This window comes from Bufo bufo, chromosome 2 (genome assembly GCF_905171765.1).
Source record: "Bufo bufo chromosome 2, aBufBuf1.1, whole genome shotgun sequence".
Taxonomy (NCBI): Eukaryota; Metazoa; Chordata; class Amphibia; order Anura; family Bufonidae; genus Bufo; species Bufo bufo.
Window position 1 is genome coordinate 834,232,275 of NC_053390.1, and position 18,684 is coordinate 834,250,958.

At 42.3% G+C, this 18,684-nt stretch overlaps 1 protein-coding gene across 1 annotated transcript; it reads right to left on the bottom strand.

Annotated features, from left to right (window-relative positions):
* Positions 1-352: 352 nt before the first annotated feature.
* On the bottom strand, positions 353-18,430 carry LOC120991101 (vomeronasal type-2 receptor 26-like). The gene is made up of 4 exons (XM_040419993.1): positions 18,415-18,430; positions 16,442-17,307; positions 530-652; positions 353-418 (listed from the first exon to the last, which is right to left on the bottom strand). Exons 1-4 carry the CDS (start codon positions 18,428-18,430, stop codon positions 353-355), a joined length of 1,071 nt encoding a protein of 356 aa, XP_040275927.1.
* Positions 18,431-18,684: the final 254 nt, after the last annotated feature.

Consider the following 18,684-nt stretch of genomic DNA (forward strand, 5'->3'; position numbering starts at 1 on the left):
ACAAAGTTGTCCAAAGGCTGTCTACGGGCGGGAGGGGCATCCCCACACTTCTGGATTCCCCTAAGGGCCGCCTTGACCGCCTGCACGGAAAAAATGGAACCTCCATTTGGATTATGAAGCATGGCGCAGGGCTGTATCTCCGCTAGGTACAGCTTGATAGTGTTAAATGACAGCCTGAGATTGCGGTGACAGTGGGCTATGAACGCCAGGGTATAGGAGACATCGTCCAAGCCACCTTGCGGGTGGGACCTGGAAAAAACTTTGTAAACCTTGACGCCGGCTTGGTAGTTCCTGATGGTATTGGAGGAGAGGGAATGCTGTACCAGGTTCCTGGCGTGAGCAAGGAGGGACTCTAATCCATCACCAGAGACTGGAAGACCGGAAGAGGGGACCCTGTGGGGTCCGCTCCTGGCAGCACCTGAAAAAAGAGGGGGAATGTAAATCGAGACAGGGCATCCGCCGCCACATTCTCGGCCACCGGAATGTGGCTGCAGAACATATGGAAGTTATGAGTGAGTGAGAGCCAAACCAGTCTGCGCAGGAGGGACATGATCCTGGAAGATTTAGCCCGACCTCTTGTGATAATGTCCACCAACGCTTGGTTATTGGTGATGAACATCACCGGTGTGTTCGCCCAGAGGTAGGTGTGAGCCTGGGCGATCCAGGAGACAGAGGTAGGTGTGAGCCTGGGCGATCCAGGAGACAGAGGTAGGTGTGAGCCTGGGCGATCCAGGAGACAGAGGTAGGTGTGAGCCTGGGCGATCCAGGAGACAGAGGTAGGTGTGAGCCTGGGCGATCCAGGAGACAGAGGTAGGTGTGAGCCTGGGAGATCCAGCAGAGCAGGAAGACAACGGCATATAACGTGAAATCACATACATATATCACGTGGCCCTGCCACCACGACGGATCAGAACAGACAATTGCAGTGAACGTTTAGTGAAAAGCTGATTGCGTACGGGGTGCGATAACGACCTAACCTACACCTGGTGAGGCCCCCTGCTCTCTTTGACCTCAGAACTGAAACTAGCGCCCTTCCAGCCTAGCGGGAGGGGGGGAGACCCAGGAGCCCTCCCCCAATGAGTGGGGACAGAGGATGACTTTTTCTTCATCCCACCTGGTACTGTGTGGTACGGTGGGTGTGCGTTTGTGACCGTTTTGGTGTCCATGCCGAGTTTTAGCTCCCCCAAAAAATTATATATTTTATATATTTTTTTATTTTTTATGGCCGTTTATACACATGGCTGTTGTTGCTCAGGGGCTAGACTCCTGCCTACTTCGCATATCGGGTGCAGTACCAGAGCAAAGCGACTCCTTATCCAGCGTATGAACAGAAGCGCCCTGAGGAGCTGGGGGCTGGAGCTTAAGAAGGTAAGATGCCCCTCCCACAAATTCAGGCTGACTTTTCAGCCTTCCACATAATTAGATCATCACCACATTTAGAGTGAGATCATCACCACATTTGGAGTGAGATTATCTCATTAGAGTTCACATTAGAGTGTTCCACCCTGGAACGCACGCCCCTCTACCCCCGGAAGCTGGGAAACAAGGGTAGAATTCTTTGTGGGGGTTGACCATGTGGTCGGGTGGACTGGGGGAAGGGGCCCCCCGTCCTGAGTCGCAAGTTGGGCAGGGGACCCAGATGTGGGAGCACGCCGATCCGACCACCAGAAGCCCGGAACATGGGGGCCCGGACCGGATGCTTCTGTAATGAGGGACCCAGTGGGGACAGAGCTTACCTGTCCTGGAGCCGCTGCCCTGGAGTCGTCTGGCCTGAGTGAGGGATCCGGCGTGCGCTCCACGCTGGAACGCACGCCGAGTATGTGACCATGGGCCCAGGCCTGGCCGGATTCGGGCGTGCGCTCCACGCTGGAACGCACGCCGAGCATGTGACCATGGGCCCAGGCCTTGGGTCTGGAGTGCATATCGAGCTGGGAGTAGGTGACCGCCGCTCAGAGGAGCCCTGTGGAGCAGGGCGAACATCACACATGAATTACCTATCCTGCAGACGGGAATCGGCGGTGTACGGGTGACGAAAAAACGAAGCAGTTGAAGCAGCTCACGACGTGCAAGGGTGCAGTACCAGAGCAAAGCGACTCCTTATCCAGCGTATGAACAGAAGCGCCCTGAGGAGCTGGGGGCTGGAGCTTAAGAAGGTAAGATGCCCCGCCCACAAATTCAGGCTGACTTTTCAGCCTTCCACATAATTAGATCATCACCACATTTGGAGTGAGATTATCTCATTAGAGTTCACATTAGAGTGAAATCGGCACCACATTTAGAGAGAGAATATATAGAGTTAGATTGCCACCACTTTTATAGTTTAAATTTTTTTGTAGGAATTGCACACCAAAAAATGAGTTTTGGCTGCACTGTATTTGTTATTTTTTTGCCTTTCACACCCACGAGTAACCAAGGTCGCATGAACCGCCACTGAACACAGTGGCACTAACTCAAACCCACAAGAAGCCAGCGCCTGAGTGCAAAGTAAAACACCATTGTAACAATAAGCTGCCGCCAGAAGTGTCTGACAGAGGCTTTTGCATCATGCCGCCCGCCCTCGGCCAATCGTGTCCCAGGTCTTTAGTAATGCCGAGTGGTGATGTGGCCTTAACAGTTTTGGGTGTCACGGTGCTCCTACCTGGATACCATCACTCCCCGGGGGTTAGGCTCTGTAGCAATAAAGGGGAGAGTAATAGTTGGTGGAGTAAGAGTCCAGATCTGGTAAAGTTCAACAGCTTTACTTGAATAAACTTGCATCCAGACAATAAGTGGTTTTTCTCTTGGCTCCAGCACGTTTTGGGGTAAATTGGCAGACTAACTTGGATACCTTGCTTTATCTTTCTCTGCTGTGCTAGACTCTGGCTTTGGTCTGATAGCAGGACTTTCTGACAGTTCTGGTACCTTTGAGCGGGGTGCCTTTGGCTGTTGACCATTTGTAATACTCTGTCTGTAAACTTTAAGGAGTTACGGTGCTTTGAAAGCTGGTCCCCCTGGAAAACTCCTGCTGCAGAAGGGGGGAACATTCCCCTCACTATGCGATATCTTGTGTCTTTTCAGTTCCAATATCAAATCTAGGCTCCACTCTATCTTCCTTCAACCCCATACCAGTTTTGCAGGAGGGCACAGTTTTGGAGGAGAAGGAACCGTGTTCACAGCAGGGTGGCACCCAAAGCAGCTCACGGGCATCACTGGGGCATGGCTGGGGGGGATACAGAGGTCACAGACAATATACCTCTCACTGAGGACAGCTTGTCATTGCCTCTGGGCAGCCTGGCACACATGAGCGAATGCATGCTGCAGTGCCTGAGCAACGACTGCTGTGTTGACCTCATTCTTACCAGTGCTGATTAATGGGTGGCAACCCTGTTGGATCTCCGCTACAAGGACAACGTGCCGTCCTTACTTCTGCCACTGGAACGGAATCGGAAGATGCGTGAATACAAGCGCACGCTGTTAGACACACTACTGATGTTGTTCCCACCTGACAGTGGGGGCTCTGTGGAAGCACGAGGCGGAGGCGAAGGAGGAAGTCACCAATGCAGCTGGCCACAGCCACCACCTCAGAAGAAAGGGTTAGCATGGCCGAAATGTGGAAAAGCTTTGTCAGCACGCCACAACATCCAGCACCACCATCTGATATGGACCGTCTTAGCAGGAGGCAGTATTTCAGCAACATGGTGGAGCAGTATGTGTCCAAATGTCTGCACGTACTGACTGATATGTAACTTCTGGGTCGCCAAATTGGACAGGTGGCCTGAGCTTACCCTTTACGCCTTGGAGGTGCTGGTCTGCCCTAGGTCAAGTGTATTGTCCGAACGTGTGTTTAGCACGGAGGTGGTGATCATGGACAGGCGCATCCACCTGTCCACAGCTAATGTGGCCAAGCTCATGTTCATTAAAATTAACCAGGCATGGATCGCATAGGACTTGTCCGTACCTTGGCTGGAGTAGAGAGGTATACTGGTCGCACCCAGCAATTGTAATACTCCAGCACAATTTGTTCTGTTTGCTATTGCCCAATGTTGATGCCCCAAATAAAAATTAAAGAAACAAAAATACAAAAACAGAGTTGGCTTCCTCCTCCACCTCTTCCTTCTACACCATAACGTCCACCGCCTCCTCAACCTCCTCCACTTGGACCTCCACCTCCTGGTTTAAGATTATTATTATTTCTATGCTATGTTATTTTAAGTCATTTCCTTATCTACATTTGTTTGCAGGGCAATTGTCCTACTCTTACCCCCATTTTGGTACCTTTTGCGGCCCTATAGCCCTTAGTATGACTATTTTACAGCCATTTTACAGCACCAAAGTTCGGGTCCCCATTGACTTCTATGGGGTTTGGGTTCGGGATCAGGTTCGGTCGAACCCGAACATGAATGGGTTTTTCTTATCCCGAATAATGAAGTCACTCAGACACCAATTGTATTGCCTATGATATATGGAAGACATCTCGTATTTTATACTATACACTGCGTGCAGAATTATTAGGCAAATGAGTATTTTGACCACATCATCCTCTTTATGCATGTTGTCTTACTCCAAGCTGTATAGGCTCGAAAGCCTACTACCAATTAAGCATATTAGGTGATGTGCATCTCTGTAATGAGAAGGGGTGTGGTCTAATGACATCAACACCCTATATTAGGTGTGCATAATTATTAGGCAACTTCCTTTCCTTTGGAAAAATGGGTCAAAAGAAGAACTTGACAGGCTCAGAAAAGTCAAAAATAGTGAGATATCTTGCAGAGGGATGCAGCACTCTTAAAATTGCAAAGCTTCTGAAGCGTGATCATCGAACAATCAAGCGTTTCATTCAAAATAGTCAACAGGGTCGCAAGAAGCGTGTGGAAAAACCAAGGCGCAAAATAACTGCCCATGAACTGAGAAAAGTCAAGCGTGCAGCTGCCAAGATGCCACTTGCCACCAGTTTGGCCATATTTCAGAGCTGCAACATCACTGGAGTGCCCAAAAGCACAAGGTGTGCAATACTCAGAGACATGGCCAAGGTAAGAAAGGCTGAAAGACGACCACCACTGAACAAGACACACAAGCTGAAATGTCAAGACTGATTTTTCTAAGGTTTTATGGACTGATGAAATGAGTGAGTCTTGATGGGCCAGATGGATGGGCCCGTGGCTGGATTGGTAAAGGGCAGAGAGCTCCAGTCCGACTCAGACGCCAGCAAGGTGAAGGTGGAGTACTGGTTTGGGCTGGTATCATCAAAGATGAGCTTGTGGGGCCTTTTCGGGTTGAGGATGGAGTCAAGCTCAACTCCCAGTCCTACTGCCAGTTTCTGGAAGACACCTTCTTCAAGCAGTGGTACAGGAAGAAGTCTGCATCCTTCAAGAAAAACATGATTTTCATGCAGGACAATGCTCCATCACACGCGTCCAAGTACTCCACAGCGTGGCTGGCAAGAAAGGGTATAAAAGAAGAAAATCTAATGACATGGCCTCCTTGTTCCCCTGATCTGAACCCCATTGAGAACCTGTGGTCCATCATTAAATGTGAGATTTACAAGGAGGGAAAACAGTACACCTCTCTGAACAGTGTCTGGGAGGCTGTGGTTGCTGCTGCACGCAATGTTGATGGTGAACAGATCAAAACACTGACAGAATCCATGGACGGCAGGCTTTTGAGTGTCCTTGCAAAGAAAGGTGGCTATATTGGTCACTGATTTGTTTTTGTTTTGTTTTTGAATGTCAGAAATGTATATTTGTGAATGTTGAGATGTTATATTGGTTTCACTGGTAAAAATAAATAATTGGAATGGGTATATATTTGTTTTTTGTTAAGTTGCCTAATAATTATGCACAGTAATAGTCACCTGCACACACAGATATCCCCCTAAAATAGCTAAAACTAAAAACAAACTAAAAACTACTTCCAAAAATATTCAGCTTTGATATTAATGAGTTTTTTGGGTTCATTGAGAACATGGTTGTTGTTCAATAATAAAATTAATCCTCAAAAATACAACTTGCCTAATAATTCTGCACTCCCTGTATTTCATAACCCGTGACTTATTGTGTACTTCTAGACCTAAAATTCCACTTTTATTGTATGTTTAGTAATTGCTATATACTTTTAATAAATATCTTCTATCTTTACTATAGTACATCAATATCTTTAATCCCACATAAGGCAAGCCCTTGAGAGTCATTTAGTCTATTAATTTCAGGCTATACTACTACATCCGGCGAGTATAGGATTTATATGTGCACATGGTGTACCGGCCAATATCAGTTACAAACAGTGAGTAGCCCATATCTGTATATGATGAAAAGATTAGATTGGACTTTATTGTCATTGTGAAAGTACAATACAGTACACATTCAACAAAACACAGGTGATATCCAACCGCATTATAAAAGGAAACATTATAGTACAAAAATTAAAATGACACATCCATATTGAACAATATGACACCTTCAGGGGATAAACCCTTCTACAAGGGTTTGTACTGATGACATCTAAAGCGCCTATCTCATGGCAACACAGGCTGTGATTTGGATGATGGCTGCCCTATAAAAACTAACCAAACCCTTTATAGTCAGCCATTCATTTCTCACATGTGACTGATCCGCCACTGCCATTATTTTCTCCATTCTCTCCTATAACATAGGAGAACAACAGAAATAAACAATACAGATGTAGTCCCAAAATTTAGGGCTAAACCTGGGAGTGGAGTCTGAAGGATTCCTTGGTACCTGTATTTATTCTTTTTAGTTCTCTCAGTTGGCAAAAGTTGATGGCTGTTGACATCTGAATGTCAACAGCCATAGGCAGAATATTTAGTCAGATATGCTAAGGCCACGGCTGGTGGAGTTCAGGCAATATGGAAGACAGGTAGAAGATCAGAGCAGAAAGAGGACAGGTAACTAGCCATATGAGAGTACTAGCCATAAGAGAGAAATTTCCTCTAGCAAAGAACTAGAACACTAATGCTCAGGTTGACAGTAAACGGGAAGTGTCCCTAAAATAGCCTTCAGAAAGAGGGCACAGGCTGAGGCAGGACAGAATTGGGATTCCGGTAGGCTGGCATATGCGGAGGAGTGAAAGAGTTGGGAAACCAGCCTGAGCAGTGAGGTCATTGAGGAGAGTAATGAAAGGTGAGAGCAATATGCCAGCCAGTATGGCAGACTGTGACAGATGCCAACAGAGCTTCAACAACAAAAACATGTTCTATATTGTTTCTCAGCAGCACACTAAAGGGGTAAACTTCCTTTCCATATCGTCCCTCAACAGCACACTAAAAGGTTAAACTTCCTTTTCCCTACAGAAAAAACAATTAATTATTTTGACACCTTAAAGGGATTCTGTCACCAGGATTAACGATATGTAGATATTTACATGTGCCCATTAGTCTTCATGCAGTGTTTACAATGATCGCTCTGTTTATGCTCTGTGTGCCTTATATTCTTATAAAAAGCGATCTTATTCATATGTAAATCACCTCTGTCTGGAGCCAAAGGGTCAGGGAGCCGGCGCATGCGGCACATATAAATATCTACATATTGTTACTCCTGGTGACAGAATCCCTTTAAGGACCTTGCCATTTTTCACCTTAAGGACCAGGCCATTTTTTGGAAACCTGATGTGGTGATAACTTTGGAATGCTTTTCTTATCCAAACTATTCTGAGATTGTTTTCTCGCGATACATTGTACTTCATTATAGTGAAAAAATGTAGTCGATATAATTCACCTTTATTTATTAAAAAAATCCAAAATGTACAGAAATTTTAAAAAAATTAGCAATTTTCAACATTTTAATTTCTCTGCTTTTAAGGCAGATAGTGATACATCATAAGAGTGTTATTACGTACCTTACATTCCCCGTATGTCTACTTTCATGTTTGCATCAGTTTGTAAATGTCATTTTATTTTTTAGGATCTTATAAGGCTTAGAATTTTAGAAGCAAATTTTTAAATTTTCAAGAAAATTTCCAAAACCAAATTTTTAAGGACCAGTTCAAGTCTGAAAACGCTTTGTGGGGCTTACATAGTGGAAACCACCCATAAATTAGCCCATTGTAGAAACTACACCCCTTATTAAAAACTGATTTTACAAACTTTGTTAACCCTTTAGGTGTTCCACAAGAATTAAAGGAAAAAGGAGATTACATTTTTACATTTCCCTTTTTGGCAGATTCTCTATTTTAATTCATTTTTTCCTATAACACATCAAGGGTTAACAGCCAAATAAAACTCAATATTTATTACCCTCGTTCTGTAGTTTACAGAAACACCCCACATGTGATAGTAAACTGCTGTACGGGCACACGGCAGGGCGCAGAAGGAAAGGAGTACCATATGTATTTTGGAGGGCAGATTTCACAGGGATAATTTTAAGTTGCCATATGACATTTAAAGACCCCTAGAGTAGAAACTCCAAATCAGTGACCCCATTTTGGAAATTATAGCATAAGACACTTCTATTGGTACTATTTTGTGGTATATATGACTTTTGATTGCTCTACATTATGCTTTTTGTGAGGCAAGGTAACCAAAAAATGGCACAGTTTATATTTTTTATGGTGTTCACCTGACAGGTTAGATCATGTGCTATTTTTATAGAGCATGTTGTTATGGAGGCAACAATATCAAATATGTCAACTTTTTCTTTTATTTCAATTTTACATAATAAAGCATTTTTGAAAAAAAATCTAGTTTTTTTTTGCCTCTATTTTCTGAAAGCCGTTCTATTTATAATTTTCCGGGCGATTATCTTATGTAGGGTCTCATTTTTTGCGTGATGAGATGACAGTTTGATTGGTATTATTTTTGGATTACATACTACTTTTCGATCGCTTGGTATTAAATTTATTGAGATGTAAAGTGATATAAAATTGCTTTTTTGGCACAGTTTTTATTTTATTTTTTTACGGTCTTTACCAGACAGGTTAACTCATGTGATATTTTTATAGAACAGGTCGTTACGGACACGCGGATACCTAATATGTCAGTTTTTTTTATTATATTTTGGTTTTAAGCAATAAAAGCATTTTTGAAACAAAAAAATTATGTTTTCATATTTCCATTTTCTGAAAGTCCTATCTTTTTTATTTTTTGGCCTTTTATTGTCTTATGCAGGGACTCATTTTTTGTGAGATGAGATGACGGTTTGATTGGTGGGTACATATGACTTTTTGAGCGCTTGGTATTACACATTTTGTGATGTGTATGGTTTTGACAGGATGGGGTGGATCATGGGATAGTTTTATAGAGCAGGTTATTACGGACGCGGCGATACCTAATATGTCAGTTTTTTTTTTTTTTACAATTTTATATGTCTCTTTATGGGGAAGGGGCTTTTTAAAAAATTGAAACTTACATTTTTTTATTGTTAAAAACACTTTAATTTATTATTTTTTATTTTTGTCCCACTATGGGACTTCAAGATTTCAGGGTCTGATCCCTGTATCAATACAGCACAATAAATCTGTATTGTGCTGTATTGAACTGTCAGTGCCTTACACTGTAAGACGCTGACAGTTGCCTAGGAGACCCAGCCCTGGGGCTGGATCTCCTGGGCTTCCATAGCTGGCAGTCCCGATGCCTGTGCAAGGAATCGGAGCTGCCATAGCAACCATCGGGTCCCCGTCACCAAGGCAGGGGGACCCGATGGTGATGTACAAGCAGGCGCAAACCCTCTGTATGCCGCGGTCAGCGTGACTGCGGCATACAGGGGGTTAATACGCCGGGATCAGTGTTTTCACCGATGCTGGCAGTTAAAGCAGGGGCACGGCGGTCAGTATCAGCCGGGCCCCTGCTGCTGATCGTGGCAGCGCATGTGGGGCAGCCTGTTAACCCTAGGAAGAGAATGCTCGTCCTAAGGTGTTAAGTACTGGCCAGTTAGGGTAAGCATTCTCGTCCAGACCACCCACTGGCAGAACACAATAATAATACTGCTGAGGCAATAATAAGATGTGGTTTTTTTCTTCTGTCTCTCTAGGTATGAAGATGTGTGTTTTTTAAATGATGGCATACCAGGGGTTTCTGTGGCTCAGCCTGCCCCAATTACACTGCTATGCGGCTAGGCTAGATAAGGCAGTAGTGTTCCTTGCCTGTTACTTTGGGGGTTCTTGTTTCTGAATGTAGTAACTGCTGTGTGGCTTATACAGTTGTCCAGACCAGTGCCTCCCACCGCAGGGAATTGTTGCCTGATGTACTTCCTTTCTGCTGCGCTTCTGCCTCTGATGGCTTGCGCCATCTTTGATCTCTCTTTTCCTGTTAAGTGGCACTGTGCATGTGCTTCGGCCTCCAGTGAGCTGTACGTTACTTCTGGTGGGGGACATTTGACTATAAGCTTGGTGTTCTTGGTGTTCTGTCATGGCGCTCAGCCAGGCTGTTGTAAAGATGAAGTCACAGCTAAGACGATATCCCGTCAGAGGGAGTAATGATTACGGGTGGTATGTATATATTATTATTTAGTCACAGGGTACCTCCTGTTATAAAAACGTAGCCTTTAATGTTAATTACATATAAAATTACAAACTCCCACAGACAAACAAAACACAGAAAAAAGGAAAAAAAAGAAAAAGCGACACATCAGGGTTGGATGTATACTACGTATACTCTACGGCAATGTTCCTGTTCCTCAATCCATGCTTGAGGACACTGGGATCTGGGCATCTGGGCAGGGTGGTCGTATGTTGATTTGGGCCTATCCCTAGGTATGGCCCTATACTGCATGTAACCTGCCTAAAAACGGAATAGCCGCCCCGATAGGGGCCTGGTATACCATAGCTTGAGGGCTAAGCTTAGCCTGAGTGTCCTTAGGCATTTGCAGCTTGCCAGCAGGGATTCTTGTTGGACAGTATTGCTTATTGTGCCTTATGCTTTTCAGATGTCTCCCCCAGGGAATCAGCCAAATGGAAAGAAAGGCACAGACTATCGGGGTCATTTATCAAACTGGTGTAAAGTAAAACTGGCTTAGTTGCTCTTTCTAACCAATTCACATTCTGAAGATGCAGGGTTTGGATTTTGAGCACAGCAGTTCCTTGGCTCGTTTCAGAATCAACTTACTGAAGTGTTTCAGGAACACAGCGTACAGGTCTCCTTTAGGTCTAAACCACATGAATATATTACCTCCTATGATAGAAGATCTGAAGTGGTGGCTCAGGGAGGACGTGATTCACAGTTGAAGGAACATTGACTATCCCCCTCATCACCTCCTAACTACAGATGCCTCCACACAGGGTCAGGGTGCACATCTCAGGTCAAAATGGGTCCAACATTGCTGGTAGTGAGAACAGTTCTGTTCTTCCTCCAATTTCAGGGAGCTAAGCTATTCAATTATAGTGTTGAGCGCGAATATTCGAATTTCAAATTTTTTTCTCGAATATCGCAATTTCGAGATTTCGCGAATATTTAGAATATAGTTCCAAATATTCGCGAAATCGAATATTCGTATTTTTATTCGAAAAAAAAATTCGTACGATTATTTTAATCTTATGATTTTTTTTTTTTTCCTATGACTATGGCTAGGCTAATATGTGTATTTTACGAAATTTCTTAATATTGCTCTAACTTCGTCTTTTAGAATATTCGTAATATTCTAAAAGAAGGAGTTAGAGCAATATTCCGAATATTCTAAAAGACGAAGTTAGAGCAATATTAAGAAATTTCGTAAAATACACATATTAGCCTAGCCATAGAAAAAAATAAATAAATCATAAGATTAAAATAATCGTACGATTATTTTAATCTTATGATTTTTTTTTTTTTTCCTATGACTATGGCTAGGCTAATATGTGTATTTTACGAAATTTCTTAATATTGCTCTAACTTCGTCTTTTAGAATATTCGTAATATTCTAAAAGACGGAGTTAGAGCAATATTCCGAATATTCTAAAAGACGAAGTTAGAGCAATATTAAGAAATTTCGTAAAATACACATATTAGCCTAGCCATAGAAAAAAATAAATAAATCATAAGATTAAAATAATCGTACGATTATTTTAATCTTATGATTTTTTTTTTTTCCTATGACTATGGCTAGGCTAATATGTGTATTTTACGAAATTTCTTAATATTGCTCTAACTTCGTCTTTTAGAATATTCGTAATATTCTAAAAGACGGAGTTAGAGCAATATTCCGAATATTCTAAAAGACGAAGTTAGAGCAATATTAAGAAATTTCGTAAAGTACACATATTAGCCTAGCCATAGGAAAGAAAAAAAAATCATAAGATTAAAATAATCGTACGATTATTTTAATCGCATATTATTCGCGAAAAATTAAATAATTACGAATATTCGATTTCGACGAAAATAATAAGAATATTTATTCGAATATTCGCGAAATATCGCGAAATCGAATATGGCACCTCCCGCTCATCACTATTCAATTACAGGTAGCTCTCTAACAGCCTTGTGTTGGTACTCTACACAAACAAGCAAAGGGGAAGCAGATCTCCACAGCTTGCAGAAGAATGTCAGAGGATCATTTCCTGGTCAGAAATATGGATATAGGACATCAGATCTTTTCGTATAAACGGTTCATCCAACCAGAAAGCAGACTGGCTCAGCATGAATTTTCTTCGCCTATCAGAGTGGAGCCTATATCATGATCTATTCTTGCAAATAGCCAATCGACTAGGGTTGCCGGAATTAGATGTGATGGCAACCAGGAAAACTGAAGGATCATCCATATTATCTGGACGGTCTATCCCTGTAGTGGAACCGAACCAAGGTTTATGTTTTCCCTCCTCTTCCTTTTATAATGAAGGTACTTTTCAAGGTAATAGAAGATCGAGCTTCAATTATTGTGATTCTACCTTTTTGGCCCCATCGAGCATGGTTACCTCTGGCCCTGAGTCTATAGAAGGGGAGATTCCTCTTTATTTAAATCTGTTGGAGCAGAAAGGCTTCTACCACCTGAACCTCGGTATGTTCCACCTAACTGCTTGCAAATTGACAGGAGCTCTCTGAGGGATATGGACCTGACAGACAAGGTTATTTAGATCCTAGCGGCCTCTAGAAGACAATCCATTATTAAAGTCTATGATCGAGTATCCAGATCCTTCTCTTCAAGTTGTTTGGATCCGTTATACTTCTCCGGATGTTCCCAAATTGCTCAAATTCATTCAATAAGGTTTTAAGAAAGGTCTCCAATTTAACACTCTTAAGATCCATATTTCAGCTCTCAATGCATTGTTTAATAAGAGGTTTTCTAATCAGCCTTTAGTAAGAAGATTCTTTAGGACGATTAAGAATCTCAGGACACCAGTCAAGAGCATCATACCTTCTTGGGATCTGCTTACAGTCCTGGACGGCCTAGTTTTGACTCCCTTTAAACCACTTGAGATTGTGGATTTGAAAGCGTTGTTTCTCGTGCCCATCACCTCTGCCAAGCGGATAGGTGAAATCCGGGCCCTCTGCTTTAAGGAACCATATTTTAGATCCTGTCAGGACTGTATAATACTGAGACTGAAACCTGACTTTCTGCCCAAAGTTCCATCATCTGTTGCTTTAAATCAAGAAATTACCAGTATTTGTAGCTCAGCATCAGAATGAAGACCAGTCTAAACATTTGCAGGATGTAAAGAGAGCACTGCTTCTTTATTGTGAAAACAATATGGACTTTAGGTTATTAGATAACCTACTGTATTTTTGCAAGGTCCAAACAAGGGCAAGATGCCTCGAAAATTTAGATGGATCAAGTGTGTTATCTCAAAAGCCTGCTCTGCTAATGGTCATACCGGATTGAAAATTTGGAAAATATCCAGCTCACCTGTTGCCTCTATCCCTTGGATTGACTTTCCTGATGCACGGAAACCTTAGTAAGACTGTGAACTTGTAGGAATAAAGAGATGAATCCAGCATCGAAGTTGAAAAATATTGTGGGTTCCTTTATTCAATATAGTACAGATCCATACAGTGACAGCATCACCTCCGTGTTCCAAGTGATCGTCTACGCGTTTCGAACAAACGTGTTCTTAATCATGACTGATCAGAAGTTTCCAAATGGCAATGGTTATGGAGGTTAGTCACAAACACTCCTCCCATCTCCAGATGGTGATTGGAAGCAGTAGATTGCGACACACCTATGCCAGAGCCAATAGGAAAATCTGAGGCAAACATTGGTGTAAATTAAAATTGTGTATAAAACCAAATTCGTGCACTAAAATGTGTACTATTCAGGCTTTCAAGTCTAAATCAGGAATAACAATACATATAGACCAGTCTCCCATAAAAAAAAATTAGAAAGAATGTATTCCTGAAAAACCGCATGGTCTGAACAGTGGTTTCCAATGTTAAAAACAAAACAAAAAATGCAAACCAAACATGGCAGATCTATCTTCATAATTGCTCCTCTGAGTGGAATAAACAAATAGATAAGTACACCAGGAATGGACTCAATCCTAATACAGATACATAAGTTCTTTTTTCAGATTTAAGCCATTTGGATGCCTCTTTTTTAATCGAAGAATCCAGAAGGCTTCCCTCTGTGTTAAACGCTTTTGGAAATTGCCCCCTCGAATGGAAGGCAAGACTCGCTCAATTCCAAAAGCAGAAGATGTTCGTAAGCTCCTTTCATGTACCGAAATAAAATGCCTGGCTGCATTCGAAATGTTGACATACGAAGGATTAGTGACATAGTTTAAATGTTCCAGGATTCAGTTTTTTTTATTTTCTTATAGTACTTCCGACATAAAGCAGGTTACATTGTGTGCATCTGATGACATAAATAACCCCAGTGGTGTTACAATTAATATAAGACCTAATGGGGAAAGTTAGAGTATGTTCAGAATCCTGGAACATTTTGGTGGGCAGAACATAACCGCAAGTCTTGCAGGGATGGCTGCCGCACCGTGTGAACCTGGTATACTTTAGTCAGGTGCTGACCTCAGTTCTCTTTGGAGTGGAAGTGAAGAGTGAAGGGGACAACGGAGAAGCCAGTGTGGGAGACCGTCTGGCTACCACTCTATAACCATCTTGCAGAAGGCCATGTAAAATATCATCTTCATGTAGGATCGACATACATTCCGATACCACCTGTTTGACCTGCTGGAATTGGTTGCTGTACGTAAGAACCAAGGTAGGCAGGTTATTGCGATCATTCCCACCTGCTATATTCACACTGTCCCTGACCTCATCAGTCCTCCCAAAAAGTAGTGTCTCACGATTTTTCATCTGTGCAATTTTTCAGCTTTTTTAATCATCCAACTAGGATAGCCCATTGCCAACATACGTGACGCGATGATACGGCACTCCATGATGAAGGCCGCTTCATCTAGCACGCAACATTTCGCCAACCAGTATGGACTTAATAGTATGCATGGGATGATGGCTGTTAGCTCTCAAAATCGCATTGCCAGCAACCAGTTTGCGATAAGTGGATGAATGTATATTTGAATGGGGGATACCCATGAGAGTTAAATCGAGAAAATTAATCGTGGACCTATCCTGTAAATGAGTGAATCTCAAATTGTAAGGATTATCATTGAGATAGCGCATGAAATCCGGTATGGCAGGCACATCGCCGCTCCAGATGATGAGCAGGTCATCGATGTACCTGCCATACCAATCCAGCGCCGCCACAAAAGGATTATCTGTGGTATATATATATATTATTTTCCTCCTAGTATGACATAGTTAAATTCACTAGGGAGGTGGAAAATTTGGCCCCCATTGAAACTCCCCATACTTGCAAAAAGAACAGGCCGTCGAAAGTAAAATCCGTCAGAATGAAGACCAGTCTAAACATTTGCAGGATGTAAAGAGAGCACTACTTTATTTTGAAAAAAATCTGGACTTTAGGTTATTAGATAACCTACTGTATTTTTGAAAGGTCCAAGCAAGGGCAAGATGCCTCAAAAATTTAGATGGATTAAGTGTGTCATCTCAAAAGCCTGCTCTGCTAATGGTCATACTGCTCAGTTGAACGTCAGGGCGCATTCCACCAGAACTACATCCACTTTGAGGGCAGAGTTGGTCAACTTTCCTTCGATCAAATTTGCAGAGCTGCTACGTGGTCGTCTCCAGGCACATTCATCAAACATTACAAGCTAGACATCTCTGCCAGTATGAACCCAGCCTTTGGAAGAAGAGTGCTTGAACAGGCGACTTTCTAATTCCTCCCCTTCTTTTTTTATATTGCCTGTCCTTCTAGTGTGCTGCTGAGGGATGATATGGAAAATTCAAATTTACTCACCAAAATTTCTTCTTTCCATGAGTCCCGCATCAACACAAATTTATCCCACCCATTAAATATTTTCTTTCTGCATACTTACACTTCTTTTTATTGTCTCAGCGGGAAACAGTTTTGATTAATTCAAATAATAAATTATTAAGTTTAACCCTTTAGTGTGCTGCTTCGGGACTCATGGAAAGAAGAAATTTCGGTGAGTAAATTTGAACTTCTTCTTACATTATGTACAATCAGTACATGAATTATTGTTTCTCCAGGAAATTTCTTCTACTACTCACCTCTGGCCTCATAATAATATTGTAGCATTTGGGAAAAAATATACAGCTCAAAATGCCAAATTCTGAGGCCAATATAGAAAATATCTCTACAATGACCATGCTCTTCCCCTTACTGCTCACATAAGCTGGGATGGCACAGATCCAGACGCTGCAGAAGACCAGCATACTGAAGGTGATATACTTGGCCTCATTAAATATATCAGGTAATGTCCTCACCGTGAATGCTAGCATAAAACTCACAGCTGCCAGAAGCCCCAGATAACCCAGCATGAAATAAAATGGCACAACAGAGCCTTCATTACACTGGATGATGATCTTTCCGGGATAAGAATCAATGTCCATCTCCTGAAATGGAGGGGAAATTGACAGCCAAATAATTCCATTCAGAAACTGAACGAGGGAGCAGATCAGGACTACAGAATTGGGCAGTTTAACCCCCAGCCATTTCCTCCAGTAGCTTCCAGGTCTGGTGGCTTTAAAAGCGATGGAAACCATAACGGTCTTGGCCAAGATAGAAGACACTGCAACAGTGAAGGTGACCCCAATGGAGATTTGTCGTAACATGCAGGTTATATCATCTGGGCGACCAATGAACAGGAACATGCACAATAAACTGAACTTGAGGGACAGAAGAAGAATGAAGCTGATGTTCCGATTATTGGCTTTTACTATGGGTGTGTTCAAGAATAAAAGGAAAATTGCTGATACAGAGATAGTTATAATAAGAAAAAGTCCAGACATGGAGGAGAAGACTGCAGCCAACATGTCCTGCTCGTATGACAGAAACTCTACCAATTTTGGAATACACTCGTCTTTTTCGTCATTTGGCCATTGATCTTCAGGACACTTTTGGCAATTTTCACTATCTGGAAATAACATAATAAATACATCTGATTACAAGGTCCTATTTAAATATCACATACGTTGCTTCAATATTCATTAGTTTTCATAATGTCTAATATGTGAGTTGTCTAGAATGGCATGAATTTGCCCATTACTCAACTACAGCAACCAAATAATTCTGATTTTACACAAATAGATTATTCTGACATGAGTCATTGTGACCATGGTAAATAAGATTTTTTTCATAACGTTTAGTGATTGTGTTAGCAGTATGACTTATAAAGCAGCCTGATATGGAAGGTATATAACAGTACAAGTCAAGAATAGAGTTGTGATTAGTAGGGCACATGGTATTAATAGAAAGCTTCGTGGTGGTGTTGAGTCCCATTCCCAGAAACACAAAAAACGTTGGCCATCACATTGTTTCCATATCTTTTATTGAATTCAGCCAACTGTGATTTAGGACAATACCTGAGTCCACAGGTAAAGAACACTTGAAGGATGTCGCTTTTTAAAACTGCTATTGAGTGATGAACGATAGTCATCAAAGAAGCCTGCACAGTAGAACATCTCTGGGCCAGGACGAGGTAAGTTACAGTTTAGTTGGTCAAGCATTGACTCTTCATTCATCTCTACAGGTGTTCTGCAGATAGCCGAGTAAAGTGCTCAATTATTGCTGGCACCCCCATAGAGATGAATGGGATGGCAGTTCAGATGCCCGACCTGCTTCTCCGTTCATTTCAGAGGGGTAGAGGGGACTCCGAGGGGTACAGGGTCCTCCTTCTTATGATCGTTGGGGGTCTGAATCCCAGTGGCTAGGGGATAAGTTGTAACAACTGGAATATCCCTTTACTATATTAAAGGGCTGTATAGTATAATGTATATAGAGAATTGTCCATGGTACAAATCACAAGATCAGACAGGAGAGTCAATGATCCTTTTCATGAAAAGGATAAGATACAAAATACACATTCCAGCTCACTTGGTAAATAATGATGTGAGGAGATATAAGATGTCTGCAGTGAAAAGGAGGAGACGTTCTGAACTTACTCTCCTGAAAAAAGATGTTTATTCCCCTGCAGGCGGTATGTAAAGAGGGTATTAAAGTCAAGGGGCAGTGGCTTTCTCACTTGAAGTCAAACTCATCGCGGCCCCTTCCCACCCCTTAGCATTTGATTGAAGTTTTCTTGTCATGTTGGATTCCAGCCTGAACTCTCGCGCATGCGCTGTGTTACCATTATTCCCGCATGTGCGCTAGTGATGAGCGGCAGGTGCCATATTCGATTTCGACAAAATTCGCGAATATTCGATAGAATATTTGTTTCATATTCGTCGAAAACGAATATTCGTCATTATTCTAGTTATCGCGATTATTATGCGATTTAAATAATCGCGTATTG

Coding starts and splice junctions, on each gene's coding strand:
- LOC120991101 (XM_040419993.1), bottom strand. Junction 653..16,441: donor ATATTATTATGAGGCCAGAG/GTGAGTAGTAGA, acceptor TGGATCGCCCAG/GCTCACACCTACCTCTGGGC. Junction 419..529: donor TGTCCCTCCTGCGCAGACTG/GTTTGGCTCTCA, acceptor CTCTTTTTTCAG/GTGCTGCCAGGAGCGGACCC.